At 40.4% G+C, this 21509-nt stretch overlaps 2 protein-coding genes across 3 annotated transcripts in view; both read right to left on the reverse strand.

Annotated features, from left to right (window-relative positions):
* Rad54b (RAD54 homolog B) overlaps window positions 1-21509 on the reverse strand; it is an 83780-nt gene that overhangs the window by 32044 nt on the left and 30227 nt on the right. The window contains exons 4-6 of one of the 2 annotated variants that reach the window (XM_021159883.2): window positions 5588-5782; window positions 3389-3661; window positions 244-406 (exon numbers count right to left, since the gene is read on the reverse strand). In XM_021159883.2, the coding sequence (XP_021015542.1) occupies window positions 244-406; window positions 3389-3661; window positions 5588-5782 (631 nt within the window). Of the gene's footprint in view, window positions 1-243; window positions 407-3388; window positions 3662-5587; window positions 5783-15605; window positions 15730-21509 lie in introns of those variants that run through there. The other variant, XM_021159884.3, reaches the window with a different exon arrangement.
* Window positions 11306-20138, reverse strand: Fsbp (fibrinogen silencer binding protein). Its single transcript, XM_021159885.3, has 2 exons — window positions 19683-20138; window positions 11306-15729 (listed from the first exon to the last, which is right to left on the reverse strand). Exons 1-2 carry the CDS (start codon window positions 20054-20056, stop codon window positions 15201-15203), a joined length of 903 nt encoding a protein of 300 aa, XP_021015544.1. The 5' UTR covers window positions 20057-20138; the 3' UTR covers window positions 11306-15200.

A 21509-nucleotide genomic window follows, 5' to 3' on the forward strand; every position in this document is an offset into this window, starting at 1 on the left:
ACAAGTGAAATACTATTGATAAAAAGACAAATTAAATGTGTAGGACGGAGCTACTCATGGTCCTTGCTCCTGATTTACTTCTCACCAGAACATCTGGCACACGGCTTCCACCAGCGACCACTGTGGAACGCACACACTTAGTACCAACTGCCTTTCCTACCAACTGATATTTATGGTGCAGACCTGAAGTTCGTTCTATCAGATTCTTCTCAACAGCCTAATTGTGACCATTTATTTTCCTACCTCATTCCCATCACACACTCATAGAGGAAGATGATTCCGTCTTTCTGATGTGGTCGGAGGTGGTGTACAAGGTGAGGGTCTATCACGACATCCACTATAGGAGAGCAGTGCCTATTAAACATCCACTGGTGATTCTCGTCGGGGCGCGGCATAACAAGGGCGTCTTAAAGATAAGGCAATACCACTTTCAGAACAGCATTATCTCATTCCCAACAGGAGTGCTTGCCACTGTTTATGGTGAACTCTGTGTGTGTGTGTGTGTACATTAGAAATGAACACACACCTGTAATCTTAGCACTCTAGAGGCAGAAGAAGGAAAGGGAGTTCTAGGCCAAAAGAGGAGAAAAGGAAAGAGGAGAACAGGGTGGGGGTGCGAGAGGAAGGAAAAGGGGGAAGAAGTTATAAACTTTGGGTGCTCTGAAGTGCTCCATGCTGAAAGTCACTTCTGTCCATGAAGACATTCCAGTAAGCACAGCGTTCTACCGTCAGGACAGAGGACCACTCCCACTGGACAGAGAGCCGCTCCCACTGGACGGCACAGTTAGAATTCTGACAAGATGTACTTGCCAGTGTTCTGTGAAGGCTCCCCAAGCTCAATGGTAAAGGCTGCCTTTATCTTCAGGCCTGTACAAACTGATGGTGACCGCCACTTCTATTAGCATTAGTCAGAACTGAGAGTAACTGAAGGTTAACTATAGCATTCATGAATGTCAAATTCATGAGCTTTTGCAAAACAGCATGAATTAACCATCAAACAATAATCTAATTTTTTAGAAATAAGGTAATACAGCTTTAAGGATTCACTAAAATATCCTCCAAGGACAAAATCAAATGTAACAGAGAGATGACTGACAATTGATAAATCTGAGGATAATTACTCCATCAAAACTGTTTTTGGAGTATGTTTAAATGTTGACAATGTGGTTAAAACATAATTCAATCCAAAATATAAACAAGAAAGAAAAAAGGAAGAATAAAGAGATGAGAAGGGCCGGGCGTGGTGGCGCACGCCTTTAATCCCAGCATTCGGGAGGCAGAGGCAGGCAGATTTCTGAGTTCAAGGCCAGCCTGGTCTACAAAGTGAGTGTGAGGACAGCCGGGCTATACAGAGAAACCCTGTCTTGAAAAAAAAAAAAAAAAAAAGAGATGAGAAGAGAAGGTAAACTATTCTAGTACATTGAATAAACATCTATTTCATGGACACATGGTCATGGGATGCGACCTTAGTTCTGCTCATTGTTAGCAATGGTCCATTCAATCCATCCGTCAACCAGACTCCTCCTTAAACCTGCTCCTCTGTGCTTGGCCACACTGTCAGCACACAGTCAGCTATGTATGCCTTCCTCTACAGCCTGAGAACTCCCTCCCAATCTCAAAGGTTCAAATCGGAATGATGGCTGCATTGCACTGATGGCCCTGGATATGATAACAGAAACCAACAGGGAACCTGCTGTGACCAGGCATCGTCACGGGGCAAACACCACGACCAAGAGCAGCCTTGGGAGGAATGGCTTACTGAACTCACAGCTTATAAGTCCATCCTTAGGGAAGCCAGGGCAGGAACTCAGGGCACAAGTTTGGAGGCAGGAACAGATGCGGAGGCCATCAAGGAATGCTGCTTACTGGCTTGTTCACCGTGGCTTGCTCAGCCTGATTTCTCTCAACGTGCAAAAGCACCAGGCCAGGGGGTGCACAACCCACCTGGCTGGGCCCTCCCATATCAATCACCGATTTTTAAAAAACACACTACAAACTTGCCCACAGGCCAATCTTACAGAGGCATTTTTCTCAGTCGTGATTCCCTCTTCTCAGATAACTCTAGCTTATATCAAGTTAACATTAGAACTAGCTGGCACACTGCCTAATGCTTACAGAGAAACTCTGGTTTTGAGTCACCGAGAATGTAGCAACTCCAGACTACTCGTACTGTGGGGACCACAGGCAATTCCTACCACAGGAGTCCAGGCCCTCTTCTCCAATCAGTCAATGAAGAGTGAGAATCTTGTGGTCTCTCATAGGAAGGGACCACACTCCTCAAAAGAAGTGGTTGTAAGATGTATCATCACCCTTCAGTTACCCAAAAAGCTCTCAGGGAGGAGTCGAGACTGGACAGTGCAGACAGTAAGGGCAGGAAGACCTTACCCCCAAACTACAAAATTAGCAATGAGAGATAAGCCTATGGGCAAAACGGAGGGTTGGAATCTCCAGGCACAGACCAACTAGAACCATCTGGAAGCACTGGCAGAGGGCTCCATGACCGAGAGGACAACATGCAACAGAAAGTGTTCCTGAGGAAGCTGAAGGCCTATGCTACTGGAATGTATGTGTCCGTCCTCTGTGCGGCACTGCCACAGGGCTTCTAACTCTGCTCTAGCATCCCTCCCCCCTTGGAAGTCTACTAATTATTAATAAACTTTCTGCTGTAGGTATGTGCCTGATCAATGCTTTCTTCTGGGAATAAGAAACTGAAAATGCTTGTAGATACACACCAACTACCAAGATCAGCATATGTCACTGAAATTATGAATTAACATGTTATATAACTCCCAGCAGTATTTGACTTCATCATTATTCCTTATGTGAAAGGGTATATCTGAATATAATCTTCACCTGCAATTTTCACAATTTTTGAATTTTGTACAAGCACACGTGTAGGTAGGTGTGCTCACGCCAAGGAAGGATGTGAGGATCAACTCAGGTAATCAGATTGGGCAGCAGTGCCTTTGCCACCCATCCATTTTCCAGTCTCTTACCTGCAAGTTAAGTTTTACTTAGTTTTCACTTTTGAGACAAATCTCAATATATAGTGCAAACTGTCTTTCAGCTCACTATGTAACTCAAGCTGACCTCAACCATTTGGAAATTTTAAAACAAAAATACAAACATGTCAAAAGCCTTTTTTGAATTCACATGTCAAAACCCTTTAGACAGTAGCCAGGTAGTGGTAGCACACGCCTTTAATCCCAGGGCTCAGGAGGAAGAGACAGCTGGGTCTCTCTAAATTTAAGGCTAGCCTGGTCTATAGAGTGAATTCCAGGACAGTCGGGGCTGTTCCACAGAGAAACACTGTCTCAAAAACAAAACAAAAGAAAACAAAGATCTTTCAACAATGAAAAGAGAAAAATAGGTTATTTTAAACTCTTACTTGGTGTGCAGGGGTTATGGCGTGGTCTGCAGTCATTCTGTCTGTTTCCCTGTGCTTGCGTTGACTGACACACACTTTTGAAAGGGTTAGAAAAGCATTTCCTGGCAGCCTGAGAACTTGGAACAGTAGGACTTCCACTTCCGTGCTGAAAACACTTGCCACTGTTGAAGTCCTCAGAAGACACTGTCCCCAGGATTTCTATTTCTTTCCCACCAATTATCAATGTTTGGCCCTCTTCTACATTTTCAAGCTCCTTGAATTTGTATCCAATGCCTTTAAGAAAAAAAAACAAATTAATTGTACTGACATTCTAAGACAACTTACTAATAAAATAGTTACCTTCCCATGACTGTACAAAATAAGCATATAAATTACATATAAACTTCATCATTCCGAATTAAAAAAAAAAAAAACTTAAGAGCCAGAAAATAGTTCAAAATGCTATGTCAACAAGCCTGATGGCTCAAATTTAATTCTCAAAATTAAAAAGCCAAATGTTTTTTAATGCAATAGTGTCTATAATCTCAGCACTTTTACAAGAATTATTATTTATTTATATATAAACAATATATGCACCTATGTAGGTGCTGGAAAGTGAACTTGGGCTCAAGGGAAGAACAATATGTACTCTTAACTAAGAAATACTTGCTCACGCCCACTTTCCAGCATTCTTATGGTAAGATGAACATTTGGAACAGGAGAACTACTTGAAAGCTCTTGGGCAAGCTAGCCCAGTGTACACCAACTCCCAAAGGTTGTCCTCTTACCTCCCTCCCTCCCTCCATACACACACCATTGCACATGCATTCTCTCTCTCTCTCTCTCTCTCTCTCTCACACACACACACACACTCTATCTCTCTCGTTCTATCTCTCACACACATACTCTATCTCTCTTGTTCTATCTCTGACACACACTAGATAGATAGATAGATAGATAGATAGATAGATAGATAGATAGATAGATAGATGGATAAATAAGTTTGTAAAAGTATTTAAGAATTAACACAGCTGAGACACCCCCCCACCTTCCCACCTCACCCCTACTCCACTTCTGCCCCCCTCCCCAACACTGCTATGAGGCATGCTGGAGCAGAAGACACCCAGAGGCCCCGGGTGTCACTGAGATGGGCAAGACAGCGGTAGAGAGAAGGAGAGAAACAAAAACAAAATGATGTGTGCACAATGAAGAGGTGGGACTGGGGACACAAGGGTGGTGAGAAACAGCCTGATGTGAGAGCATACACAGGCACCTGAGGCCGTGGTGAGGTCCTGGCCCACGCTGCCACCGAGGGCCATGTCTGGGTCCATGTCCACTGCCCATGTTACCAAAGGTCATGCAGACATCTGTGGCCGGGGTGACGCCTGTGGCCAAGCTGATGTGGGGCTGAACAGAGCTGGCCCTGCCCCTGCCTGGCTGCAGGACTAGAAAAGCTGGCCCTGCCCATCAGACTCCAGCTAGCAGGAATTGACACTGAAACAGTTACCTAACCACTTCCTATTATCAATTACATTGCCTTCTCTTTACTAAGCTGTAAATTATATTTATCTCTGAATCTTTGCTCCTATAGAAGTTGGCATATACGCTGAAAATTAGACAAACTATAAACACTATCTTTAAGTGAGTGAATGAATATATACAACAGATTTTATAGTCTGACCAAACTCAAAAGTAAACAGTAGAGGACAAAACAAAAGCCCTCACGTGACACCTTCTGGACCCGCAGACTGCTCTGTATTAGGGCATGTTACTCTGAAACAATGGTACCCTCCAACCTAGCTGTGAGGATCTAGTCAGGCCCACCCCTATGTCCTTACTATGTACTTGAAATTTGTATTGAGTAGTACTGAAACTGGAGACCACTAAACGGCCAATAGTGACAGCTCTTAAGGATTTCAATCACGCAACACTGTGGGAGGGGACGGCCAAGACAGACTCCTCAGTCTTAGAAGAGTGCGAAGATAATTATGGCTGGTTGGCTCCTTTCAGGGAAAACTAAACCCTCCAACAGAATTTACCCTAATGAACCAGCACAGCCCATAAGAGTAACATTGTGTACCCTATAAAATTGAGACGCAAAATTCAATTAAATAACATCCCAATCTGTCCCTTTGTAAAGCCCAATTGTATTTCAATTGTACAAAAATATACTAATATTTTTGACCAAATAATAAATACAGGTAATATATATCACAATACCTCTTCCAATATCTTTTCCTTCCAAATCTTTCAATGTGAAGGACCTTCCTTTTACAATAAGAATAGCATCACCTTCCCACTTTTTGTGTTTTTTCTTTGAAGCTTTACACCAAACAACACTGAAATATTTAAGCAAGCTGCTAGCTTCCTCTTCTTGTGCCTTGGACTCTGTGATTTCTTTAGAGGCCGAATGAACTGAAATAAAAAGTAAATTTAAAACATTATTATTGAGGAAGATTTATTTATTATGTGCATGTAGTACAGTGTAGCTGTCTTCAGACGCACCAGTAGAGGGCGTCAGATGTCATTACAGATGGTCATAAGCCACCATGTGGTTGCTGGGACTTGAACTCAGGACCTTCATAAGAACAGTCAGTGCTCTTAACCACTTGAGTCATCTCTCCAGCCTCCGAGGATGACTAATTTCTAGGTATCAAGCTCATTCAAACAAAAGTAAACCAGCACAGCAATACCATGGCATGAGTTCCCCCAGGAATCCTAGAATGCTGGCGGTAGGGGCAAGAAGATCAGTTCAAGGTCAAACCTAGACTGCATGAGAGTCTGTCTATAATAATAATAACAGTAATGACTACATGCACAAGAAAATCAGGCTGCATTAAGAAAGAATATAAAAGTACCCTTGGGTCCGTGGGATGGCTCAGCCTGACAATCAGTTTGGTCCTAGGAACCCACATGGTAGGAGAGAATTAACTCTCCCACAAATTGTCATCTGATCTCCCATGACAAATGCCTCACACACACACACACACGAATGTAAAACAAAACTTTAAAGATTATTTGACATGTTCATTTTGGAAATAGTGTAACATAGCATTGTATTATTTGACATGTTCATTTTGGTAATTAAGAAACTGAGCCGGCTGAAATAGTGTAACATAGCACTGTAAAAAGTTTGGAGCCTTAGAAATTAAAGCTATTGTTCCAATGTTAGACATGAAGAGATATATAAAATTATGTCTTAATGACTGACTTAATTAACACGGCAAGCTGAGGAAAAGATAACCTTACAGAGTTTTTTGAGATTAAGAAAGTTGTATTTTTCCTTCGTTTATTTTTGACAAATTTATACATATTATATTGTAGAACTTAAATATTGTATCTTGACTGACATCTCCCCATCTCCCAACCCATCCTCTGGTGGCTGCCATGTTCTGCCTCTATCTCAACATTTATAGATATAAGTGAAGCCACACAGTAGTGGCCTATTACGCTTGCATAATATCCTCTGTATTCTCCTACGTGGCCACAAGCCACGAAAGGGTACACTACTGCTAGGACTTTGTTTTTCAAGAGAGAATTTCTCTGTATAGCCCTAGCTGTCCTAGAATTTACTTTGTAGACTTACTTGGTTTGCCTTGAACTCTCAGAGACCCTCCTGCATCTACCTCCTAAGTGCTAGGGTTAAAGGTGTGTACCACCACCACCACCTAGCATATCCATCATTTCTAACAAGTACAGTTTTGCTAACTCAAAGTTTGTGTAACTAAATTCTGTCATCATTGTATTAATCCAGCAATTTTTAGTTCAAAAAACTGATTAATTTTAAAATAAATTCGATCTTATGGTTTAGGCATTTTGCCTGCATGATAGCATATGATGTGTAGTGAGTTCCAGACCAGCCTGTACTATACAGTGAAGACACCTGAACATGAATTGATTATTTTTGTTGTTTTTTTATTATCAGACAGATAGTTTTAAGGTTTGTAAAAAGAAGAATGTTTTGGCCAATCTGTGAACTATTAAAAAAACAAACAAATCTTTTTGAGGAGACAGAAGCAATGGCTCATAGGTTAAGAACAGCTACTGCTAGGATACCAGCTTGATCCCCAGAACCCACACTGGGGGGCTCACAATTGTCAATAGCTCTAGTTCCAGGAGATCTGATACCCTCTTTTGGTCTCCAGCAGCACCAGGCACTCATGGTACACAGGGTGACATGTAGGCAAAACACCCATATACATAAACATCATTGTTTAAATGTGAGGTGTGGTTATTTTCACATAATTCCAACAGTAGCAGTCATTATGCATTGAGCAAAAACACAGTGCATCTTTAAAATTTGTTCTGCTTTCTGTTATATTACCCAGGGGAAAAACAGAACTCCCCTTTAAACATTTCAAGACTGTCCAAAGTTAGAAGGATACCTTATCAAATGATGGGGAATTTAGGCATAGCAGCAAGGGTCTGGGAGGGTGAGGGAGGAATGTCCCAGTTAGAGACCAGCTTGAGCTGTACACCAAGTCCTGAGCTAGCCCAGATTCACATAATTAGACACTGTCTCTAGAAAAAAAAATGCTGGAAAGAAATACAGATTAAATATTCTGCTGTAGTCTCAGAATCCAAAACACATTATTTTTTATGTCCAATGTTCTCATTCCTGAAAAAGTACAATTCAATTCTATAAATTCAGAAATTAAAATTAATTTTAAAACCAAAAGACTCTCAAATTCAGTAGTGTACCCTTTCTTTTGTAGAACAGCAGATGAGCAGGAGGTGCCCAGCCAAGCTATCTGAGATAGTGTGGGGCAATGGGCTATGCACAGACAGCCCGGTCTCTAGTCGAGCTTAGGTCTTGAACCCCGGTGGGACCGGGTGGGTGGTAATTTCCACCTACATGGGACAGAAGGCGTTCAATCATGTCTCCTAGACCCCTGGCTCCTGTCGAAGTTACTACCCCCTCAGCCCCAACAGGGGAAGTCTGTGGCTATCAGTCACGAAGACAATGTCCCAAGTGGCTAGACTCCACTCCCCACAGTTACCTGACTATAGCCAGGTATGTTCTTCCCCACAGTTACCTGGCAACAGCCAGATAGCACAACCCACTATAAGAGGGGCTGCTTTGGCTCCGCCTCTCTCTCTCTCTTTAAGCTTTCTTACTCTCTAGCCCCCCTTCTTTCTTTCCCTTCCCCTCTCTCTCTCCATGTGGCCATGGCAGGCCTCTCTACCTTCTTTCTCTCCTTTCTCCCTGCCTTTCTACAAAGCTCTAAAACCATAGACTGTCTCTGATCATCAAGGCCCACTGTGCTTGAAGGATGGAATGGGCTTTCTCCTAACGAGCTGCGTCTAACCTCCCACCAGAAGGCCATCCTGTGCTCCAGCCACAGACCTGACCAAGGACTCTCACGTGGGAACCATCCAGTGCCCTCTCTCCCCTGCCCTTTCCTCCCTTCATCTCCAGGGCCTAGTGCCGCCCTGAGGCCCCTATTCTGTTCTCAGCTCTTCCACCATATCCAGCATGGGATGCCAGAGGCTGATAACCTGGTACCTGGGACTGCCCCTTGTCCACCACCCCTGTGTGGGGTCAGTGGCTTAACACAGCCAGACGCCCACCTGGGGCAGCACAGAAGGCAGCCCGCCCAGAGCACTGGAACTCTGGTGGGAAGCTGATTCTCTCCCACTCCCCTCTTTCCCCAACACTCACAGCCCTGCAAGATAGCAAGCTCTGAGTTCAGAGAATGACTCTGCCTCAGGAAATAGAGTGCAAAGAAGAAACATACCCAGTGTCAACCCTGGAATTCCAGAGCTCACACATTTCACACACACAAGAAGGTGCAAATTTATACCACATACACATCCAAAAATACAAAGTTACTTTATAAACTAACTCAGATGTGTGTGTGTGTATATATGTATGTGTCTTTGCACACGCACACACACATGCATACACATACATATAATGCTTAAAATGCAACTTGCAGCATAGCAGGTAGACATAAAACTTTGACTACCACAATCAATCCTCCTTGTCCTTCTGTCACTGAACCCCATAAGTCAGTGAAGGGAAAAGATGAGGGACTCCAAAGATAGAATGAAGACCACTGGGAGGAACAGCAACAAGGAATATAACCCCTTACGGAAGGCCACCTGTATTACAGTAAATATTAATTTACTATTTCCCTGGCTAACCAACCCCCAAATTTCACTATAAGCTTTTGAAATCCATTCCATTTTAGTTCCTCCAAGACCCTGGAACATACTTCCTAAATCAATACAAAAAAAAAAAAAAGAAAAGAAAAGAAAAAGATAACAAGAGACTTAAGGGCTTTTCAGCAAGAATAAAAGAGTAAAACCAAATCTTGAGGAAGCCAGGGTACTTTCTAATCAACAGTGGGCATCTAATCTCTTTTTCTTTGAAACACTATATACTCTCTGTATGCTTGGCTGGCCTGGAACTTGATACACAGAACTCACAGTGATCCACCTGAATGCTGAATTTAAAGGTGTATGCAATCATACCCACCTTTGGCATTTTTTATTAGAATCAATGATTCATAAGAATAGGATGACATAAATATCTTTAAACCCAAACCCTTAACATTCTTTTCTGTTTTAACAATTCTAAATACCCAAGTTATTTTGAAGAAAGTACATAAAATTTAAAGTGTCTTATATAATCAATTCCAAAACTAAATATTCCTATAGGTCATTTTTTGATAATAAAAATTACCAAAACCTCTAGAACTTCAACATCTGCTTAGTGACTCTTCTACTGGTATGAACAAACACCAAACTTACACAAGGGAGTTCTTCATTGCAGGCCTGCTTATCGTATCAGAGTGTCTGTGACCACCACTGCAGAGTATGTAGCAATTGGGCGTGGTACTGGAACAGTAGCTGAGAACTTACACCCTGAGCCATCTACAGAAGGCAGAAAGAGACTAGGCCTGGCGCAGGCTTTGAACCCTCGAAGCCCACTCCTAGTGACAACTCCTCCAATCAGGTCATACATCTAAATCCTTCCTAAACAATGCACTAAGAACCACACATTCAAATCTATGAGCCTGCGGGGGCCATTCTCAGTTAACCCACCACATATGCATTAAGAGGTAACTAAAATAGAAATTTAACAATTTTTTTTTTCTGGTAGTGGTTGGGGAGACAAGTCTTGTGTTGTCCAGACTGGCCTCAAAAATCTACTCAATGATAACCTTGAATCCCTGATCCTCCCGCCTTTATTTTCCTGGGTGCTAGAAACACAGGAATACATAAGCATGTACTCTTTGTAGCGCTATAAACCAAACCTGGGTTTCATGCATGCTAGCTAAGCATTCTATAAACTAACCTACAAGCCTGGACTCAAGAAAGCTTTTATTACACTAGAAAAAAGTAAACAATAAGGGCTGGAGAGATGACTCGGTGGCTAAAAACATTGGCTGTTTTATCAGAGAACCAGGGTTTGATTTGAGCCCCAACATGACTATGCCTGTAATTCCAGTCCAGTCCCAGGGGAGCCGGTGTCCTCTTCTGGCTTCCACTGATACAAGCACACATGTGGTGCACAGACATACACACAGGCAAAACGCCTATACACACTTTAAGTAATTTTCTTTTTTTTTTTAAGATGTATTTATTTATTTATGTGAGTACACTGTAGCTCTCTTCAGACATACCAGAAGAGGACATCAGATCCCATTACAGATGGTTGTGAGCCACCATGTAGTTGCTGGGAATTGAACTCAGGACCTCTGGGACAGCAGTCAGTGCTCTTAACCACTGAGTCATCTCTCCAGCCCCCATAAATAATTTTCTTAAAGTATACAGTAACATATGACTTCAACTGAAAATTACCTATAACTTTCTTCACCAAATAAAAATAGTAAATACCAAATACGTAAAACAAACATATATTTCTTTCCACTCAAGATTTATACAATGACACCAGGACAACCAGAGCTATACAAAGAAACCCTGTCTCAAAGGAAAAACCATTTTTTACAATGGAATACTATCCCATAATAAAAATGTAATGAACTAGTAACAAGGGCAGACACGCAAAGGTGGAGTGCTAGAAACATGAAGGGAGTATCCTGGTCAGGGTTAGTACTGCTGTGACGAAACACCATGACCAAAACACAAGGTGGGGAGAAAAGGGTTTATTTGGCTGACACTTCCATACCACAGTCCATCACTGAAGGAAGTCAGGACAGGAACTCAAACAGGGCAGGAACCTGGAGGCAGGAGCTGATGCAGAGGCCATGGAGGGTTCTGCTTACTGGCTTGCTGTCCAATGGTTTGCCCAACCTGCTTGCTTTCTTACACCCGGGGGTGGGGGGGAGTTGGAGAAGGGGGTTAAGAAGGGTTTTGTGGTCAAATGACTAATTTTTTGCCTTATTCGGGAATTCTCATGAACCATGCTCTAAAATGATGGTTGCATAGGGGAAAGAATTAAAAGAATGTGGCAGAATTATGTTTTACAATTAAAACAATATTGACTCATAAAAACTTCAGTGAGTTTACTCTGATGAATAGAATTCTGGATTTAAAATTAAGAAAAATTAAGTTTATTATTCTACACAGCCCTTAACTGCTACCAAATTGTGTCACTTGATATAGGAAAACAGCAAAGTTAAACAATGCCAGAGAAAAATGTGATTATAATACTTTTATGTACAACAAAAGAATTTTTCAAAGGCAATTTCACATCTATTTTAATTTCCTCACTGATTATAGAACCAACCCATCCAAAAAAATGTACTTTAAACACTTTAAAACTGAATTATTTTCTAGAAATATTTCACAGGATTAATTTTTCACAGAAACTTATAAAATGGGTTTTGCTATGCAAAGTCAATACTCTATAAGTATGAATGGTAGCATGCTAAAATTATAACATTAATTATACTGCATATCTTAACTTGTAATAATTTCAAAACAGATATATTTACTCAAATCATATTACAAAATGTGCTACCTCAAATTAGAAGATTTGTTGCATTTCAAATGTAAGTTAGCACAGATTACAAAGATAAATTGCCATAAAGGCAGGGCCATGGTGGCCATGTCTTTAATCTTAGCACTCAGGACAGGAAGCAGAGGCAGGGGCAGGTGGATCTCGGTGAATTCAAAGCCAGCCTGGTCTACAGAGGGAGTTCCAGGACAGCCAGGGCTACACAGAGAACCCCCGTCTTGGGGGAAAAAAGAAGAGTAGGTCATAGCCTTGATGTCCTGACCCTGCAGTGCCAGTGCTCGGATTAGAGATGCACTACACCTACACACAGGCTCATGGAGTGTTGGCAATCTATCTATCCCAGTGCCTCCTGGGCACTAGGCAAGCATCCTCAGGCCTCAAGACATTTCACAGTACACATTTTTTCCTTATGCAAGTATAAAGTACAAAATGTTTTTGTGATTCAACTAAGGAAATTAAATAAACTAACCTAATGCCCTAAGAATCCACTTGATTTACTTTTTCTATTTCTATAACCATAACTTGTACCACTAAATTTAAAATAAATCGCATCTTTAATCATGTCATCTCTATAATTAAAAAGCCATCAATGGCTTCTCACTTTACATTCAATTCAATCTGACTCCTTAAAAATAGCATTTAATGTAATCCATAATTTGGTGACAACTGATATCCAGTTGACACCCTCTCAATTTCACTTCGCCCACATTACTCTTCAACAGTAACTGCTGAGACGCTGGCTGATTTAAGCACCACGCTCAATTCTTACCCTTCAGCGAGCATTACTATGAGCAGACTGCTGAACCTCAGCCCTAGTTTCTCATCAGGATTGACACGACTGTTTAACTCTACTGTATGTGTGCTACCGTGGACGGACTCTAAAGCCTCAGTTACACCAGGAGAGTCCTGGGTCCCAGCCATGGTCCTTCCTGAGCTTTTTACTCTTTATAAAGACCACCAGCTAACTGGCAGGGCCAGGGGCATGCCTAAACTCTGTTTTAAAAGCATTCGGAATGACTTACAAACATTTAATCCCCAGCACTCTGCAGGGGAATGATCTCTGTGAGACTGAGGGCAGTCTGATCTACATAGTGTGTCCCAGGTCACTGTCCTTGTTGAAGTTACTCAAAGCTTTCTACCTATCCTCCCTGGCTCAGCGTGTCTGTGCATGGACACCCTGATCCAGTTCAACCACTTTCTATGTTTTCACAAGTTTATTCTGACCCCAAGCTCACTTGATCCCCAGTACTTCTGAAACTCTAACTGCCCAATCCAAAAGAAAGCCTGAATTTTAAAGTCCTTCCTCATCAAAATCCCAGAAAAAATGGAAATCAACTATGTAAGACATATATTAAATATATAACATAAATTTAATATATAAGCTTTATAAAGATTTTATTTCCATGAATACTACAATATTTACAAAAAAATCATTTTTAAAAAAATCTACAAGTTATATACCTATGTGTACATGATCTTTGTTATTTCCTTCTAAGTAATTTTTATTTTGTTTTATTCTAAGTTTCCTATGAAGGAAGTATTTCCCAGAAACACATTTAAAATGAATTAAGATAATCTTACTTACATGGTGAAAATATGTAATATTTTAAATAAAAATACCTGATCTCTTTTGGCAGAACAAAAGAGAGGGGAGTGTGGGGTAGATACAATTCCCTGGGTTTCGTAACCCAACGATGTGTAAAAGTCATCTTTCTTTGTCACCAGGGGACGGCAGGCACCTCAAACAGGCCAAGCAATGTTCTACCCTTGAGCTACAACTCCAACCAAAAGGTGGTTTTAATTAAATAAATTCTCCTAGATCTTTATTTCTATAGAATAAAAAAGGGATAAAGACTACCACCACCCCCCCTGCTGCCCCAACCCTCTCCCCCAAACCTAAGCACTCATAACTCACTCCGCCATGAAAAGCAGACGCCTGGAATAAGTTATGGTGCCCTCCCTGGACCTCCGCTAAACTGTTCTAATACCTCCCAAATGTCAGTTCTACCACCACTCTTTCAAAGGGTAAGGGCAATGCCAATGTCATGCACACAAGTCTTTTGTTACTGTTAGTTTAACATAAACTTATAATCTCAGTATTCAGAAGCTGGGGCAGGAGAAACTTATATCACAGGCTAGCCTGGGCTACATAGTGAGATCTTGTCTCCAAAAAAGAAAAACTAGGAATAGGGATGGATATAGGCCAACAGTAAAAATATATGCTTACCACTCATTAGGCAGCTTCCAACACTCTCTCTTTTTCTCTTTTAACTCTAACTTTTAAAGTTGTAACTAAAACTGTTAAAAATTCAGTTCTTTAAAGTAATATGTATGCAATTCATACAATTTTGTGAATTTTGTTATTTGACATAGGATTTCACATAGCACAGGCTGACCTTGAAACTGGAAGGTAGCCAAGGCTGGCCTACATCTTCTCATCTGCCTCTACCTCCCAAGGGCTGAGGTTACAAGCTTATGCAACAGAAGCAATTCTATTTGCATTATTTTTTATAATCAAAATAAAAGATCTTACATGAGGCCAACAATTAAATGTCTTAGAAAACAATTGAGGGAAGGCAAGAAACTAGATTACCATGTCAGCCAATCAATAAATTATAGTATTTAAAGAGTTACTAAATACTTAGAAAACTATGTTCAAAAAGAAAATAGGTTCAAGGCCAGCCTGGTGTACAGAGCTACTTCCAAGACAGCCAGGGCTACACCGAGAAACCCTGTCTCAGAAAAACAAAACAGGAAGGTTAAGAAAAGAAGAAAATCGTGTCAAAAGCTTTTTTATAAGAGATATTAACATTTTTATAGGACATGTGCTGAGCTTCACGATGCTCCAAAATGAAAATAATTCTGACAAAATTAAGATTATCATGACCCCAGACTGGAACCGTCTCAGAGACTACTGTATTCAGGCAGATCACGCCGTAGGCGAGTCGCTTTCAGCTTCTCCACTTCAATCTTTGCTCTTAGCAGCTCCTCCTCAAGCCGCTGCCTTCTTCTCAACCCATCCCTCTTCTCCTGAACATACAATCCAAAATTCTTTTGATTTTCTAAAATTATCTGGTGTTCCTCTTTTAACATTTGCAGGACCTGAGGGTCACATCTTAGCAGAGACCTAAAGTGTTCTCCACTTTCCTGATGAAAAACATCATCTCTCCTTGGGATAGAAGATGGAGATGATGTCATTCTCATATCAACAGAAGAAAGTGATGGAGACACGGATCCTTCCACAACATGCATTAACTCGTGTTCTTCTCTTTGCTCTAAAGTATCACTGAGTTGAGGATTTGAGGAGTTGAGGGGAGGAGATGGCTTAATGTCCTCTTCTTGCTTCACCTCTACAGTGATAGCAACAGGATGGTGATCCACCATTACCTGCAGCGAACTGGTACCAGCTTGGGCAGTCTCATCCAAGTTTGCACTATAGCACATTAAAAAAAAAGCATTGTAAACAATAAATATATGTATAGCACAATCTCATATTTATATATTTAATATTTGATATCAATGTACATTTAACTATGATCTTTGGATAGAGGATAGTGGCACATACCTTTAACCCCAGCACTTGAGAGGTAGAGATAGGATAATCTCAAATTCCAGGACAGTCAGGGCTACATACCACCAACCAAACAGAACAACCAAACAACAATAAAAACATCTTTAATCCCAGCACTCAAGTGGATTTCTGAGTTCGAGGCCAGCCTGCCCTGGTCTGCATAGTGAATTCCAGGACAGACAGGGTCACACAGAGAAACCCCCATCTTAACCCCACCCTCCAAATAAAGTTGTGAGGTTTTTGGGGGTTTTTTGGGTTTTGGTCTTTTTTTTGTTTTTGTTTTGTTTTGTTTGCTTTGTAGAGCTGGTCAATGAACTTCAGTGATCCACTTGCCTCTGATTCCTCCCAGTGAAGGGGATACTGCCATTTTTAGCTTTTCATATGTGTTCTAAGGATCTGAATTCAGATCCTCGTGCTTGTGTGACTTTACAACCAAAGCCATCTCCCCAGACTTAAGTTAAAAAAAAAAAAAAACACTTTTCTGCGTGTGTGTGTGTGTGTGTGTTTGTGTGTGTGTGTGTTTGTGTGTGTGTTTGTGTGTGTTGTGTGTGTGTTTGTGTGTGTGTTTGTGTGTTGTGTGTGTGTGTTTGTGTGTGTGTGTCTGTGTGTGTGTTTGTGTGTGTGTGTTTGTGTGTGTGTTGTGTGTGTTTGTGTGTGTGTGTTGTGTGTGTGTGTTTGTGTGTGTGTGTTGTGTGTGTGTTTGTGTGTGTCTGTGTGTGTGTTTGTGTGTGTGTTTGTGTGTGTGTGTGTGCGTGTGTGTGTGCGTGTGTTTGTGTGTATGTGGTGTGTGTGTGTTTATGTGTGTGTGTGTTGTGTGTGTGTTTGTGTGTGTGTGTGTTGTGTGTGTGTTTGTGTGTGTGTTGTGTGTGTGTGTGTGTGTATGTGTGTGTGTGTGTGTGTAGGTCAGAACACAATAGGTAGAAGTTGGTTCTCTCCTTCTACCATGAAGATACGAGGATCAAAGGCAGGTCATCGGATTTGGCAGCAAAAACCTTTACCACCTCGCTAGCCCAGCAAAGCCATGTTAATGTTCTCATTAATTGTCCCTACCCTGTTGAGGTTCTCAGATGCTATAGTCATCTGATATATTCTCTTGCTTCTGTCCTAGGCCCATTTACCAACCATAAAAGCTGAGGACTCTGAGGAAGATGGTAAACAACTCTCTTCAGGACCAATCATAGAATTATTTCAGAACTGTGATGTTGCTACTGTTATGAAATGTAATATAAATATCAGATATGTGACCCCGAAAGGAGTCATGGCCTACAGGTTGAGAACCTCTCATCTAAAGTCTGGAATCAGAAAAGGTTAAAACTATAAATAAAAATTGTTTTAAATTATCTTCATAATTTTTACTGCAAATAGTATGTAGCATATAAATATAGGCATTATACTCCCATACAACTTAAAAATATGCTTATACCTCGATTATTCATTCCATCTTGGTGAAACATTCTAAGTAATAAAACATAAAATTAGAAAGAATATCTCAAAAAACATAAACTGAAGTAAAAATTGCTACAAACTAAAAATATAAATAAATTTAGAGGATCAAAAAGATTATAAAACATAAACTACTATCTAGTTTTTGAGACATAAAAATTTTTGAAAGGGGGCTGGAGAGATGGCTCAGTGGTTAAGAGCATCGACTGCTTTTCCAGAATTCCTGAATTCAATTCCCAGCAACCACATGATGGCTCACAACCATCTATAATGGGATCTAATGCCCTCTTCTGAAGTGTCTGAAGACAGCTACAGTGTACTCACATAAATAAAATAAATAAAATTTTTAAAAATCATTCTAAGTTGTAAAGTTAGAAAATATTAAAATAGATATTTTTAAAAATATATAACGTGAGGGAAATTTTCCTAGTAGAGTGTCTAATCAAGTTAATAGTAATATTTGTATAAAAATATAATCAAATAGATTTTAAAACTTCTGGGGATAATTAGGATTTGAGATTATCTCAGCTAAATTAATACATAGCTGAGATAAATACATAAATTTATTAAATGAATGAGCTAGCAAAAAATATCAATGTAGATACTAATATAAGTGGCATTTTTTTATATTCTTCCTTTTTAAAACCTAATAAACAGTGCTATTTCAACAACAGGTCTAGAAATATACAAATCAGCTAGCTCATTTCTACCAGAGAAATGTTGGTGTGTCAAAAACTTGTGTGTGTGTGTGTATGTGTGTGTGTGTCACAGAGAGAAGCAGAGAAGCAGAGAGATATGTGTTGATCAAAATTAAGCAGGTACCTACTTATGTGTTCTTCTGTATTCACTGTATATTTTAAATATGTCAACTAAAATCACAGTATCTATGTATCATTTCCAAATTATAAAAATCTAAATTTAATACCCAAAAGGTATAGTTTTATACCAGTAAAACAAAAGCCATTTTTCTTCAGGTTATTTTTGAAAAGGGCAAAATTCAAATCAAGTAGTCCAGTGTCAAACGCTTTTACTGTGGTGATTACCCATCCAATAGATTACCCAATAGAATCTCATTGCCATCACAGTGAAAATTTCTCGCAGTGGTCGAAAGAATTAACCCCCTGCACAGCCATGTCCTGAATTCCCAGATGCAGTGCTTTTTTTTTTTTTTTTTTAAATCTATGCTATCACGTAAAAATAAGCAGTATAGGGTAAAACACTAAAAAATATTTTTTAATGTTACCAAACAACAGACAGTTTCAGCTAAAATGTTTTCTCCCCTAACTTCAAAAAGTTCCACAGGTAATCAGCAATTTTGCCTATATAATGCCTCTCCTAGAGCAACAAAGCACACTGAATCTTTGTTTGAAAGGGCCTTCAACTAACAAAGAGTTTGCAGTTTGTGTAAAGTACCTAAGTGAGTCAGTAGAAAAGAAAGGAGCTGCCATTTTTATCCTATGTCAAGAATTAAATTTAAATTGATCACAGGTAACAGCTTTTAAAATTGTTAGGCAAACAATCACACCTAACCCAAACTGCTCTCAATCCCACTTCAGCTGCCCTCAGTAGATCTGAGTCTTACAACTTAGAGAGCGCAGTGTGAGGAAGTTACCCTTCCCTAGGACCCAGTATCAGAGTGAAAGCAGTTACACTTTACTCTGTTATGTAACTGGAGCCTCTAATTAGGTAGTTAGCTCCCTTCGTTAATGTTTCTATCTATCAACTTCAGATACACTAGAGAAACAAAGCAGTCTACACATACAACCAATCATGCTATCTATCAATGAGTTTAATTTTAAGTTTTGTTACTTTAGTGCATATTCAGGAAATATACACAGTAATAATTCATAAAAAACAAAGTTCCCATTTGCTCCCAAAACTACTAACTTCATATAAATTTTATGTAAAAAAATTTTTTAAAAATTTCAATGACATGTAAACTTTAAAAAGAATAATTTCTCACAGAAGCAAGTAATCTAATTTTAAGGCTTACAAGTTTATGAAATATAATCAAAGTATATAATAAATGTGTAGAAATGTCATAATAAAACCCATTATTTTATACACTCTATGCTATGAAGGCTTTAGAGTTCACTTAGTGATGTCACAAGCTTCATCCCATTAATTCTGCCTTAACCTTTACTTGTAGAAACGACAGGATGGGAGGGAAAGTAGCTGCAATCTATCCTAACAGAGAACTCCTCAGAGCTTTACTTTTTTTTTTTTTTTTTTTTAAAAGAAAGCAAAACAAAGACACTGTTCACGGCTCCCCTTGTGGGGACGCTCGCTATGCACATGTCTAGCACAGCTAAGCCAGAGCCCAAGAGATAGGAGGCGCCATAATTCCCACAACAAAATAAAATAAAGCTTACCTTTGTATGTGGTTCCTGTCTCTTATGAGGCAAAAGCTGGCAATCTGGGGAATCATCTCCATAACTTTCTTGGTTGGCTCGGAGACATTGCTTTTAAACTCTGACTGGGCCTCCCTTTGCTGCAATAGCTCCTGTTTGGCATATTCTTTGAGCCTTTTGTAAAGGCTGCGTAGGCCCTGAGCTGTGCGAGGAGGGCGGTCTACTCCAATCGCATTATAGTTAACTGCTATGACATCCCAACATCTATTCTTTTCCACTATTACTGAATTTTTATTAGTGTGCTCTTCGAGAATTTTCACATATGGCTTCACAAGGTTTAGCAAATCAAGCTTTTCAGATAAGGTAAAATTGGAAGATCTAGCCTTTCCTACCATTGTTCTCTTGGAATTAAGTAGGCCGTTTCTGAAACCACCATGCAGCCTTCAGCTCTGCTCAGCTCTTTTCACAAACAGAAAGATCAGGCTTAACTAGGCTAGCCTCATTTAGGCCCACGCCTACAGGGGAGGGCTTATTAAAATTCCTCCAGCTTAAGCTGACTTACGCAGGTTCAGGAAAGCCGCTTAAGCCAAGCCTGACCTACATAAAGCTAGCTTCTCGCAGAAGACAGGAAAGCACAAGCAAAACACACTTGTGTATACAGGGAGCAGCTCCAGATAGGATTTAATGCACAAAGGTCTGGAGATAAGCAGGAACCACAGCTTAAAATGAGCTAATTTAGTGAGAATATCACATTTCCACACATGTATGCTGGCAGAGGGGCTGAAACAGCACTGCAGAGTCACTTTAATAAAAACAAAAGAGGAACTGTTCTGTGTTATTTGTTTACAAATCTAGTAGACCGAAAAACACAAGACAGCAGGGGTGAACGTAGCGATTCCTGACAAAGCTCTAATCACTGTCTCTGAGCTGGGTGCTCTCCCTTACAGAATCTGCATACTGCTGGTCCTGCTGTCAATCAGAATTGCATAGCCTCTAGCTAGTTAGGTTACACCAGCTCAGACTGCAGGAAAGCTAAGCTTCATCTCCAGCGGATAGTATCCTCTGCATCATTTTGTTATTCAAGGACAAAGTTTTACTGAATACTAGACATAAAAACCAGATAAAAATATTCGTTATTACTCTACCTGTATCGTACCTAAATATACTATCCTGCTTTATCATGTGTAAAAATTAATGGTGAGAAATGGCATGATCATGTACAAACAAAATCGTGTTTCTATTAAAGCAATATGTTTTGTTTATCTTAATCACACCAGTTAATCTAGCTATGAGTTTTCCTGTTTAATGCTAGTCTGAACCACGAGATCATCATGAAAACAAAGCAGAGCCGGGCGTGGTGGCGCACGCCTTTGATCCCAGCACTCGGGAGGCAGAGGCAGGCGGATTTCTGAGTTCGAGGCCAGCCTGGTCTACAAAGTGAGTTCCAGGACAGCCAGAGCTATACAGAGAAACCCTGTCTCGAAAAAACCAAAAAAAAAAAAAAAAAAAGAAAACAAAGCAAGCTCATTTCCTCCTGGTGTGCTTGTCCAGATAGGGGATTACCTGGAACGTAGGAAAGACGGGAGGTGCAGCAAGAGCTTGACATGTTCCAGGCCCCAGCGTTAATCTCCAGCACCTCAAAACTAAAGAAATAGTAAATAAAACGCAACCTGAACATATCTGATTCAGTCAAAGACCGGCAAGACAGTTCACCTGGTGAAAGCATGCTGCCAAGGCCGACAACCTGCCTTTGATCCCTAGGGCTCACATGGTGGAAGGCAAAATCGACTCCCAAAGCCGCAGCCGCATGCAACTGAGCAAATACTGTTTAGGAGGTAAGAGCAACAC

The sequence above is a fragment of the Mus caroli genome, unplaced genomic scaffold, assembly GCF_978045245.1.
Source record: "Mus caroli unplaced genomic scaffold, Mus_caroli_1 scaffold_6, whole genome shotgun sequence".
Taxonomy (NCBI): Eukaryota; Metazoa; Chordata; class Mammalia; order Rodentia; family Muridae; genus Mus; species Mus caroli.

What these genes read in the sequence shown, in the direction of transcription:
- Fsbp (XM_021159885.3), bottom strand. Translation starts at nt 20,056, where the DNA reads ATGGTAGGAAAGGCTAGATCTTCCAATTTTACCTTATCTGAAAAGCTT. An exon ending in GACAGGAACCACATACAAAG is followed by an intron (nt 15,730 to 19,682) that starts GTAAGCTTTATT and finishes AATGTGCTATAG; the next exon opens with TGCAAACTTGGATGAGACTG.